At 41.0% G+C, this 11260-nt stretch overlaps 2 protein-coding genes across 2 annotated transcripts; one reads left to right on the forward strand and one right to left on the reverse strand.

The window, feature by feature from the left end:
* Positions 1 to 888: 888 nt before the first annotated feature.
* Positions 889 to 7877, forward strand: eps8l1a (EPS8 signaling adaptor L1a). Its single transcript, XM_070981600.1, has 14 exons — positions 889 to 948; positions 1874 to 1988; positions 2148 to 2206; positions 2651 to 2786; positions 3980 to 4068; positions 4172 to 4246; positions 4333 to 4481; positions 4565 to 4774; positions 5038 to 5146; positions 5276 to 5395; positions 5512 to 5650; positions 6208 to 6370; positions 6901 to 7033; positions 7536 to 7877. The coding sequence occupies exons 2-14, from the start codon at positions 1874 to 1876 to the stop codon at positions 7605 to 7607; spliced, it is 1569 nt and encodes a 522-aa protein (XP_070837701.1). The 5' UTR covers positions 889 to 948; the 3' UTR covers positions 7608 to 7877.
* Positions 7878 to 9390: 1513 nt separating this feature from the next.
* On the reverse strand, positions 9391 to 11160 carry nme4 (NME/NM23 nucleoside diphosphate kinase 4). Its single transcript, XM_070981222.1, has 5 exons — positions 11022 to 11160; positions 10088 to 10218; positions 9903 to 10004; positions 9654 to 9766; positions 9391 to 9511 (listed from the first exon to the last, which is right to left on the reverse strand). The coding sequence occupies exons 1-5, from the start codon at positions 11158 to 11160 to the stop codon at positions 9391 to 9393; spliced, it is 606 nt and encodes a 201-aa protein (XP_070837323.1).
* Between the last annotated feature and the right edge of the window lie 100 nt (positions 11161 to 11260).

Genomic DNA, 11260 nt, shown 5'->3' on the forward strand with positions numbered 1-11260 from the left:
GGTCTGACCTGTAACCGCCAGCTGGTGTCACTGTTGACTGCTCAGTTTTTTCTCCAGTGCCTGCTTTAAATTCTTCCTGTATCCAAGAGTGTCTTAATGCAGTATTGTAGTGACTTTCTGATGCAAGATGTTAGAGAGAGAAAGGAAGTGAAAGGAAGTTTTAAGTTTGAAAGTTTTAACCTGATGCAGGTCTATGGAGCAAAAGATTGTTTCTCCAGTAAAATCTACTGCAAGTAAAAAGACAGTGTGCAGGAGCTCTCTCTTCTCTTGCCCATGGATATTTCCTCCTATGCACCTGTCTACAAGGGGCAGAAGGTGTGCATGAACCTTTATAGTCAAGGCTGCAAGTTGTTAAAATCCTGATGGAGACACCAAATGCTATCCCTGATGCAATTTCTCCTTTGAGGAAAATCCAAAAAATGATTTGCATTTAAAACTTTAACTCCTTCTATTCATATTTCTTAATTTGAACTTTCAATGACCTGTTTCCCATCTGAGCCTTATCTTGTCTTTGTTATTATAATCTCAAACGAAACCTGATGTCTGAATTTGTGGAGTTGGGGAGTTTGAGGAAGACTTCTTTGCATTTCTCGAATGGCATGCGTTACAGACCACATCATCCCCCTGGCACAAGCCACAGGCACCTGTTGATAGAAATGCCTGTCAGAGGGAAGGAGAGGCTCACAAAGATGCAGAGAGAAGAATGAGAGGGAGAGAATGTGCCTGAGTATGTGTGTGTGTGTGTGTGTGTGTGTGTGTGTGTGGCAGAGGATCAGACGAGAGTGAAAGCAGCGCAGATTAACTGCGAAAGGAAAGCCAGACTTGTTTTTCTTGTTTCTGCATATCTCAAGAAGGTGGGACATCCTCGTGTAAACAGCTAAGCTCAGTGCACATACAGCTCAGCACGAGGATTGTTTTCTGTGCCTCGGAATTAAACCTCACTAAAAGGTACAGTGATGTATCTTGATTTTTTGTGTTAGCTTTGTACAGTGTGTGTGTGTGTGTGTGTGTGTGTGTGTGTGTGTGTGTGTGTGTGTGTGTGTGTGTGTGTGTGTGTGTGTGTGTGTTAGAGTGAGGGTTAGTGAAGCTGGTTCACCTGTCATATGAAGGACAGCTGCCTTGTGCCAGTTATACATTGCTCAGAGGAGACTTTTGAAGCAGCTTTCCTTCATCTGGATACATTAGAATATTTCCTAATTTGTAACTGCATGAAGGGCTTTGTCTGTACATAAATTGGTAAAGCTTGAATATTTAATGCATTATTTACTGCTTCATGTTGGAAGAAGAGGGGTGACAGACAAAGGCAGGGAGATGAGACAAAGAGATTAAGTAAAAAGCTACTGTGTGTGCACAAGCTTGTCATGAAATGACCTTTATATTGACTTGGTAGTTTCTCCATCAAGTTCCATGGTTGTGTCAACTGCATACCATGCATCTGGTGACAGTGGTTTTTCCTGTCGTGTGTATTTGTCATTTAGAAGTGTGTGTGAAGACCGAACACTCAGCATTCTTACAATCAGCTTGTGGCAAATATCGAGCTCTCATTCCTCATTTTTAAAGATATCCAGATAAAGTTGAGATGAGCTTGTTGGGTAGAGCTTGTGAAAATCTTTTATGTTGCAGATGCAGACTGTCTAGCTAGAAAAGTAAAAACATGGAGCAAAGTATGAGTCATTAAGCAATAATAAGATAATGTATTTGAATGTACATTTCCAGGAAAAAGACAGGAAATTAGGTGTTGGAAAATTCACATAAAAGGTGATATACAGGTTAACATTTTGAGAGAAAAATCCTTTTTTTCATACTACTCAAGCATTTCTGCTAATTGTATGCATATGCTTACTTTTACTCTGTGTGCATCTACATATAACAGATGTCTGCACCACCTCCGGTGCTCCCGAGAAAGCACTCGGGTGTCCGGGTCATGATAATGCCAGGACAGCAGCCTGCTCCTGGTGGCCTGAACGTCTACACACATTCTGCCAAAGGTATATCCATCTGCCCAGTATGTACGTATATGTGTCAACATGTGCTGTTGCCTCAAATAGGTATTTTCCTTCTGTGCATGTTATCCTGCTGCTTGGAGCCAACCTAATGTTTTTGTGTGTCGTTGTTTGCTTTAATGGCTTTGTTCTCCCTCTGCTCAGAGAATGGTGCTAGTGAGGAGTCAAGTCATACACCTCAACTGAATGCAGAGAGAGAAGTGGTATGTACTCACTTTCCACATTCCTCTTTGTACATGTAGGGTAAACATGGTTTTACAACTAAAGCTTACAAATAATTAATGAGATCTTAAAGTCAAAGGAGATGGCAACCTGTGAAAAGAAGCTAAAAGAAAGCAAATGATCCATCAAGTTTAAGTCAGTAAATCATGTTCTATACATCTACACAATCTAGACAAAAACCATTGTATATACATGACAAAATACATAATAGCAGGGACAATGAGGTGAAGACTGTCTTCAATGCTGATCAAGATGAAATGTAATATTTGAATTGTTAAGCATCGACAAAAAACAACTCCATAGCTGTTGCATATTTCAACTTTTATAATTTCAACTCCTTGTACAGTATGTTGTTTGACTCAGTCATAATGTTCTGTAAGTCACTCTCCTAAATAGCTAAAACATACAGTATATTTCCTCATCAGGAGATTCTGAACCACTGCTTTGACGACGTGGAGCGATTCATGGCACGCTTGCAGCAGACGGCTGAGGCCCAGAGTATTCTCAACCAAAGGAAGAAGAAGAGGAGTGGAAAGGGCAAGAAGAAGGAGGACCAAAATGGTGAGACTTCTTCCATCCTAAGAATTAACAGTGACTGTAGTTTAAACTAGGATGGTAAAAATAAAAGAAATACGCTGCATGTAAACACCCCAGCCAGACAGAACCTTCAGTAATAGTAGTATGTACAGTAGTTAGATCATGTGTTTAAGGCAGGTTAGAAGTATGAAAAACTGTAGATCAGCTGGTGGCAGAGGCGGACAGACTGAAAAGTTGGAAGTGCTTGATGGCTGTGAAGGAGTCTTGGTCGGAGATTGGCGAATGCTGCCTTCCGGCTGCAGAAGAAGAGTAGAGGCAGGGAACCGGAGACAAAGGCCGAATATTGGCACACTCCTGCATGCTGGAAATAGGTCAACAGGCAGGTGGCCAAGACATTCTTCAGGTAACTTCAAGAAATAAAACAAAGACACTACTAAAGCTGGGGTCAAGTCAAACCAGGAAGACTGAGAAGCTTAAATGTTATATAGATTTTTTAGTTTCAGATCATTTTAATCATTCATCAACCTATTGTGTTGAGCTGACAGTATACCAGGCATGAAGTGGCAATCCAATGGTATGTATGTGGTAAAATATTCATACCAGACTTTCTCAATGACCAGTTTGCATCCTGTTTAAGATTTGACATGAAGATTAGTTGAAAGAGTTGAGTTGTGGAATACTGCTTCTTCATTACTGGTTACTGTACATTTCCAGTATGTTTGAGTGGGAATTTGAGTGTTTGTCTGTCTTAGCCCTGCATGTCCTGGCAACATGACCAGGGTGTTTCCCAGGTTTCTGGCCAGTGTGTGCCAATATAGGTGTGACCCTAAGACTGAAGGCAATGAATGTATTAAAAATGAAATAGAGGACAAGATTCTTCTTAGTCATTACCACTGGCGTCGCTTTGCTACAAGTACTGGCTGGAACAAGCTGAAACAAGTGCTCCACACCTTTGCTTGAAGACTTTATTTACTGCGGTGTTTATTACTCTCTTGTTTTCCTAAAGATAAAGCATTAAAACACGCATTTGGCAGCTTAATAAAAAATAAATATTAAAAACACTTAATAAATGATACAGATGCCAACGTATGCCATGTTTGAAAAATCACTGCATGTATAATGACAGCAGTGATCGTGGGGTGTTTTGGTGTCTGTGTTTCTTATGTATTTGTTCAGATGTTTTGCTTGGAGCTGTGTCTGTGCTCTTCTGTGTGCAGATGATCTGCTGACCATGAAAGCTTGCCCTCCATCAGAGGAAGAATTTGTGGACCTCTTTCAGAAAATCAAGTACTCCCTCAGTCTGCTGGTGAGATTAAACTGGTCATATTGTGCATTGAATAACTGCGGTACATTTTGATAAGACCGCTGTACATGAAAATGTTAATGATCCCATATGCTGGTTTATTTAGGACCGTCTCAAGTCATCAATCACAGATCCTGACGCACCAGAGCTGCTCCATCCCATCTTTGTGCCTCTCAGACTGGTGGGTCTTTCTGTCTTTCTGATGTTTCATGTGGTAGTTCCTCTGTGTCTGTGTAATTCTGACTGTGGCGACGTTGTCTTTCACAGATGGTGAAAAGCACTGGAGGACCAGCGTTAGGCGCGTCGGTGGTCAGCCCTGCTATGACCAGTGGTGCAGTTTCACTGCTCCAAGAGCATCTGACCGAAGAGGAAAAGGCGTTGTGGACTTCATTAGGGCCCAACTGGACTTCACCCTGGTCTGTGTGTTTATGTATGTGTGTGTAAGTCTTTGGGAGTGTGTCATATTGCTCTAACAAGATCGCCTTGCCCTCTTTCCCAGCTCACACCTTGGTGTGTCCGTTCCTCCATACTCACCTGTCTTCCTGGATGGGTGGCAGCCTCAGGCTTATGACTCAGCTGGCCAGCCTTTGGACGATCCCATCGAGTTGCAGCACAAACAAGATGCTTTCAGGGAGAGAAGGGCAACACAACCTCTACAGGACCAAGCTAAACAGACAGTGGAGGGCCCTGGTGAAGGCACTAATGATGTGTAAGTCTGTAGATATAGAAAAAAAAAGTGTTACATAACAAGGTATAATTATGTTTATAACAGGAGTGACACTCCTAGCCAAATTCCTAATGACTGCAATTAGCAGTATATTACCTAATAAAATCAGTCTGGAAGTTGAAATGAGAATAACTCATTTCAGTGAATCATCAGAGATTAAAATTACTGGTTTCTCACTCTGCTTTGTCAACTTGTTTCATCTACGTTTCATGTTGCGTATGTTTGAAATGATGTTTCTCTTTCAGAGATGGAAATTCGCTCCCACCAGAGGGTGAGAGACTTTACTGCTGTAGTTATGACTTTGTGGCGAGGAACAGCAGTGAACTGTCTGTGCTACAAGGAGAAACACTAGAGGTGCACAACCATAATTACACTTTGAGGTGGTGACCCACCTATAAAAGGACGCATAGTCTTGGAGTACAAGAATGTATTACATGCAGCATATCACAAAACTTGACTGATTTGTGACTCATCTTTCTGTAGGTAATTGAGTCATCAAAGCGATGGTGGAAGTGTCGGAATCGCTTTGACCAGATAGGATTTGTTCCCTTTAATATCCTGGAGCCTCTGTCTGCTGTGAGTGTGGTACGCAGAGAGTCAAAGGTACAGTACAGACACACACCTACACACACCAGTGCCTCAAACGTCACACACACTGTGGCTGTTTGCGTCATGCCACCTTGCAGTTTTTATTCATTCCTGCTTTTCCACATCAAAAGACGGCCATTTCCCCTCGGACAAAATACTTCTCATATGCTCCACCAAGCCCAATTGGGACCAGTCCTCCACCTATAAGCCCACTGAGACCACAGAGCATGGTTTTACCGTCCACAACGATGCATGAAGACAGTGACCGAGGTAACAAATCTATCCATGTTGAATATCTGCCATGATAAATCATAAAGAGGGGCTTGTTAGAATATCAAGTGAGTTCATCTTCTACAAATCTGCAGCCAATAAACTCAACCAGTTAGATGGCAAGTTAGTAAAAATTCAGCAAAATAAACATAAATGAATAAAGGAAGGCCATAGTTTAGGGAAGTTGTTGAATCAACACAAATATTTTTTCATACCTACACAATACAGGGATCTGCTGCATGAACACTGAAGTATTCTCTAATGTGTCCTCAAATAGAGCACGTTAAGAGAACAGACGGTAGAATATTTCAGCATTTAACAGCAGCAGCAGATCTTGAAGGCAGGTTCAATTGGATGTTTTTATCTTTGTCCTTAAAAATACTGGGATAATGTTGATAGTAAGTACAGAGATAACTGGCCATAAGCAGACCTCAGACTGTGTGGCATGTCTTCAATCATGACACATTTTGTTAACACCTTCCATGAATATTTATCACATTACAGTCAATTCAAAGAGCCCTGGAGGTTGAGCCCTAATCTTGAAATTGTATTTGCAGTCCTGATAATGAATGATGAGCTTCTTGAGCGGCTGGCTGGGAAAAGAGGCTCAGTCCGTCCAGTGGTGGTCCCCCGCACACCTGACACTTCTGTTCCCCTGAACTACCACTCACCTTCTGCCGAGGTGGAGGCCTGGCTCACCAGCAAGGGCTTCAGTCAGCAGTGAGTGTGCGCTGCTGGAAAAAAAACATCCAGTTCAGACTGTTTCCAGAAACCTGATTCAGAACAAGGCTATTTACAACTTTGGTTTTGGTTTGGTCCAGTGAGATGTATATAGGTGCTTATTGGACACTTGGGTTCTGCGGACTTAAAGAACAAAAAGGAAAATGCAATCAAAGTCATCCACAGTTTATTGCATTACACATGCAGCACATGCAACTGTCAGACATGCTCATTGATTTTGTTTGGTACACAATGGCGCCCTCACATGTCAGAACATCCTCCCTGTTAATGTTTATGTATTGCAACTTAGCTGTGAAGTGAGGGGAGCTGGAGCTGAACTAAAATAGTGCGCTAGGAGGACGTTTAGGTGCAACAAGAAAATAAAGAGGTGAGGCATTTTAGATTATTCCAGTTTAAACAACTGGATTCCTCAAAGATACTGATATCCAGGTTAAAGGTGAACGTTTAACAATGAAAGCTCTCTGAAGGTGAACAGACACCAACACTGGTTTTGTTGCTTTCTTCCTCAGGACGGTTCAGAGTCTGGGCATTTTAACTGGAGCGCAGCTTTTTTCTCTGAATAAGGAGGAACTCCGCACTGTCTTACCAGATGAGGGTTCAAGGGTTTACAGCCAAATCATGGTGCAGAAGGCCCTTCTCGAGGTTTGTCCGATGTTTTTCTGGATGTGTGTGTTTGCATGGTTATGCTTGGGTCCATGTGTTCTGAGCTAGCTGTTTGCTCAGCCTTGGCTTATGCACAGACTTGCGTCATATACCACACTGTTACTGACCTATATTAAACAAAGATTATTTACTTTTCAATTTACAAACCCCAAATACATATTAGCTCTTATAGTTCTTTCATATGTTCTATAGATCAATAATTTCAGTAAGTGGATTTTACAGTTGTTAATTACTCAACAGCCTTCTCGTTCTTCTCGATATTTCACAATGGGAGTCTTCAGGGGTGTGTTTTAATTTGACTTTGACAGCATAGACTTTGGCTATAATGTGATCAGATAGAACTGAAACTTAATTGCATCTGTGCTTTTCAAATGACAGTTTCAAATTAATGGACTACAACTGCTATTTTGATGTTTGCTCAAAAAACAAAGCTTCCTTCATATTTCTTGATTAAATCACATTTTGTCCGTGTCGTCTGCAGGACGTGCGCAAAGCCACAGAACTGGAAACGGTGATGGAGAAGCAAAAGATGAAACTCGACCTGAAACAGTGAAGTAGTGTGACAGAGCTTTCGAACATCTACTAACGCAGATGTGGCATCAAAGATTGATGGAGACACTCTAAATGCTGTATACACAGCTGTATGCTATACAACTATACAGCTGGATTTAAATCTTTAATGCTGTTACATCTCTTATGTGCTACAGATTACAGATGCAGAAAAGCAAACTGTGTGGAAGGTAAAGCTCACTCATTAATACTAATTGACATTGGGACTATTTTTATCTTCTGTTTTTAAAACATTTGGGGTTTTAAACTTTAAATTCTCAGCAGAATTTCCTAAAGTTATTCTTACCATTTGGTGTTCATCATGTGTTTTACAATTTAAATATCTGTATTATACTTTATTAGGGCAGTATCTGAAACATGACAAGAAACAGAAACAGACAGTACTAATAAACATAATCACAGACTAATTATTACTTTGACATGTTAGCAACAATGACCTGAATCTGACTTTTAGAGTGAAAATAGAAGCTATATGTTTAAAAATGTTTTGACTCCGACTACAGGACAGTCAGATGTTTCATCGATTCAGAGTTTTTATTGCTTGCATGTCAAACTGTATTAAGACAGTGTTGCTTGTTGCAGACAGATGCTCTTTCAAACCAAAAACACAAAAACTGATGTCATAAATACACAATTTTATTCATGACTCCTATGATGTTCTACGGAGACTAAAATATTTCACGGTCTTCAGCTGTGTATCATGACATAATGTACAATACTGAAACATAAGGGACACATTTCTGTCAATGTACTGGCTTGAATAAAACATTATGTGTATTTTTATATGATAGCTATGAGTTTGCTGCAATCCTTCTTCCCATATTCTGACACATATAAGTTAAATGATCAAGACATACAATTTCCAGAAAATTAGGTGAAAAATTCTAGATACCATATATAATTTAATAACACATTTTACGAGCTCTATGAAGAATTCAAAAAGCAAGTGACACTGAAGATGCCAATATGCATGAAATCCAAATAATTCTAGAGCTCAGTAACAGCAGGTGGAGGTGAATCATCATCAATCAGTTTTGCAGCACAACACCTTCCTTCAGTATTTTTTTACACTGACAGCATCAGCACTTTTTACACATAACATTCACCACGGGCAAAATGTTCTGGTGTAAAGAGCAATCGTTTGATTTAGGCTCAACTATGAACAACTATTCCCATTTCAGACAGTTCCTGAGAAAGTCTTGCACTCGCCTTGAAACTGTTTACCATCATAATTAATTTGTTCTGCCTCAGTATATATAGAATTTATCCTCTATATAACATGTGTATCATCACATAGCAGATTAATTTGTCTACATAAACATAAATTTGAGCTATTTCATGAGCTATTTAGATTACTGGTCACTATGATTTTGGAAAAAAAGCTGAAATATCTAAAATAAATGAGCACCTTCAATTTGATCCATTAGTCAGAGGTACTTTGGCATACAGTATTAGGTGATTGTGGGATACATTCTGATGTTGGACCTGCTTTGAGCCAAGACATAAAAAGATCTACATTTCAGCTGGAAATCAGCTACTGAGCCACTAACAATTTCCGCACCTATTATTCATGTTTAATTCATTAAAAACTATTTGATTAAACAAAAATCTGTGAATCTAAGTGCACTCACTGAGGTAAATTATTTGGTAGGAACACTGAATATCACTCATTATTTTCAATCACTGTGGTCACACGAGACCGACCTTTGAGCAGCAGGAGAAGAGGTAGTATCGCTAATTCTCACTGCGTTCGACTCTGAGCCTCTTCACATTTCGTAGAGGATGGTCTGGTCACAGCCTTCCCAGTTCAGGAGCTCCTTTCCCTGAAACCACAGCTGGATCTCCCTCTGTGCCCCCTCCAGTGAATCACTGGCATGAGCCACGTTCCTTTAAATGACCAACACATCAATATTTTACCTCCATGAAACATGGAATCCTCTCACAAGATGCAAGACCTGTAAAGTGGCAGTCTCATGAGGTTATTATTTAATTTTGAAACTTATTGTCCACATAAATGGCATCATGTTACCTGCTGACATGAACGCTGAAATCTCCTCTGACAGTGCCTGCCTGGGCCTCAGCTGGGTTAGTATGCCCCACCATTGTACGTGAAGACTGGATCACTTTGTGCCCCTCCCACACCTGCACAAAACAAAACAACACACATATGCACACACAAAAAGAAGATATTCAAGACTCATTTGTATCAAAACAAAAAATAAAAGAGAAGTATAAATAAGGGAGCATCCCACAAGGAGGCAGACAGAGGAGCACTCACCATGACAACCACAGGCCCTGAGGTCATGTAGTGCACTAGACTGGGATAGAAAGGCTTAGTTCTCAGTTGACAGTAGTGCTGAGACAGGAGATCCTCAGACACCTTCACAGCAGAGGCAGCTACAGTTAAAACTTCAACAGAGGAAGCGCACATCACACAAACACATCTATGTGAGACTTCTGTACCTGCAACATTTTAAGGCCAACCAGCTTGAAGCCCCGCTGCTCAAACCGCTGGATGATCTGTCCAACAAGACGACGCTGAACTCCATCTGGCTTTACAGCTATGAGAGTCCGCTCCGTCACACCTGGAAGACCTGGTGGAACACACAGAAAAGAACTTCTACTGACTTCTACAGCTCTAACTCATGCATAGTGCCTACATTAGTAACCTACAGAGAAGTAATGACCCAAAGTCACCCACATGCAGGGAAACAGACATAACCCGCCATTCTGCACTGCACGTTTGTTACTTTATGTTTTATGATGCTAACTTCTGTACTGTTGGTTAAGTAAGGTTTTTAATTCAAGACTATTTTTACTCTGCGGTATTGCTACTTTTTCGTAAAAGGTGGCAGCAACACCAGCAGCTAATGAATGGCTGCATGCGATCAATTCCATTCACACGTGACCCGCCACGAGAGCAAGTCAGTCTACTGGCATTTAACTTGAGGACTGCAATGGAAGTTTCGTTCTGGGGAAAAAAAATGGGTGGCGTTCATGGTACTGTGCTTTGCCCATTACGCACAATGCGCGCAGGCTTTGGCCCGATTACGCACACCGCAGGTCACTGTGTCAGTTACCTCCACCATCACCACTATCTTCTGTGCATCTAACCTAGTTCCAGTTCATGACCCCATAAGTTTGGCAAGCGATTTGTTTTCTCAAACGGCCCCGTTAAGTTCGGAACAAATTGATAAGGTAAAGTATCTTTGACTCGGTGCAAAAAATGTTCAACAGTAATGTGTTGTCTAAATCAAAGATATGGATATTTTTGTCATCATCACACATTCGACACAGAGAGATTTGTTAAGTAAATCGATCAATATCTACGTCACAACATTAAATCCTGGAAGAGAGTAATTCACATCTGAAGTAGGAAATAAGAAATGTCACTTACTCGATGTGCTCCTGTGCGCAGCAGCTCTGTGTCCATGAAGCAGCGCAGTGGGAAACCTGGACAGTAAACTTTTAGCGGTTTCTGGATTCGCTGAATGAAACTGCGGAAGAATTCTGCTAAAAATGGACCGCTGCAACATGACCGTGTTTTGACGTCTTCTGTCAGCCTCTGGAGAGAGGAGTCAACCCTCCCCAATGAAACCACCCGAGTCATCCCCCTGCCTGCCTGACCCCATGAGT

This window comes from Chaetodon trifascialis, chromosome 15 (assembly GCF_039877785.1).
Source record: "Chaetodon trifascialis isolate fChaTrf1 chromosome 15, fChaTrf1.hap1, whole genome shotgun sequence".
Lineage (NCBI taxonomy): Eukaryota > Metazoa > Chordata > Actinopteri > Chaetodontiformes > Chaetodontidae > Chaetodon > Chaetodon trifascialis.

What these genes read in the sequence shown, in the direction of transcription:
- eps8l1a (XM_070981600.1), top strand. Translation starts at nt 1,874, where the DNA reads ATGTCTGCACCACCTCCGGTGCTCCCGAGAAAGCACTCGGGTGTCCGG. An exon ending in CTACACACATTCTGCCAAAG is followed by an intron (nt 1,989 to 2,147) that starts GTATATCCATCT and finishes CCCTCTGCTCAG; the next exon opens with AGAATGGTGCTAGTGAGGAG. An exon ending in AGCAAGGGCTTCAGTCAGCA is followed by an intron (nt 6,371 to 6,900) that starts GTGAGTGTGCGC and finishes TTTCTTCCTCAG; the next exon opens with GACGGTTCAGAGTCTGGGCA.
- nme4 (XM_070981222.1), bottom strand. Translation starts at nt 11,160, where the DNA reads ATGTTGCAGCGGTCCATTTTTAGCAGAATTCTTCCGCAGTTTCATTCA. An exon ending in TGCGCACAGGAGCACATCGA is followed by an intron (nt 10,219 to 11,021) that starts GTAAGTGACATT and finishes GTGTTCCACCAG; the next exon opens with GTCTTCCAGGTGTGACGGAG. An exon ending in TTGGCCTTAAAATGTTGCAG is followed by an intron (nt 10,005 to 10,087) that starts GTACAGAAGTCT and finishes TCTGCTGTGAAG; the next exon opens with GTGTCTGAGGATCTCCTGTC.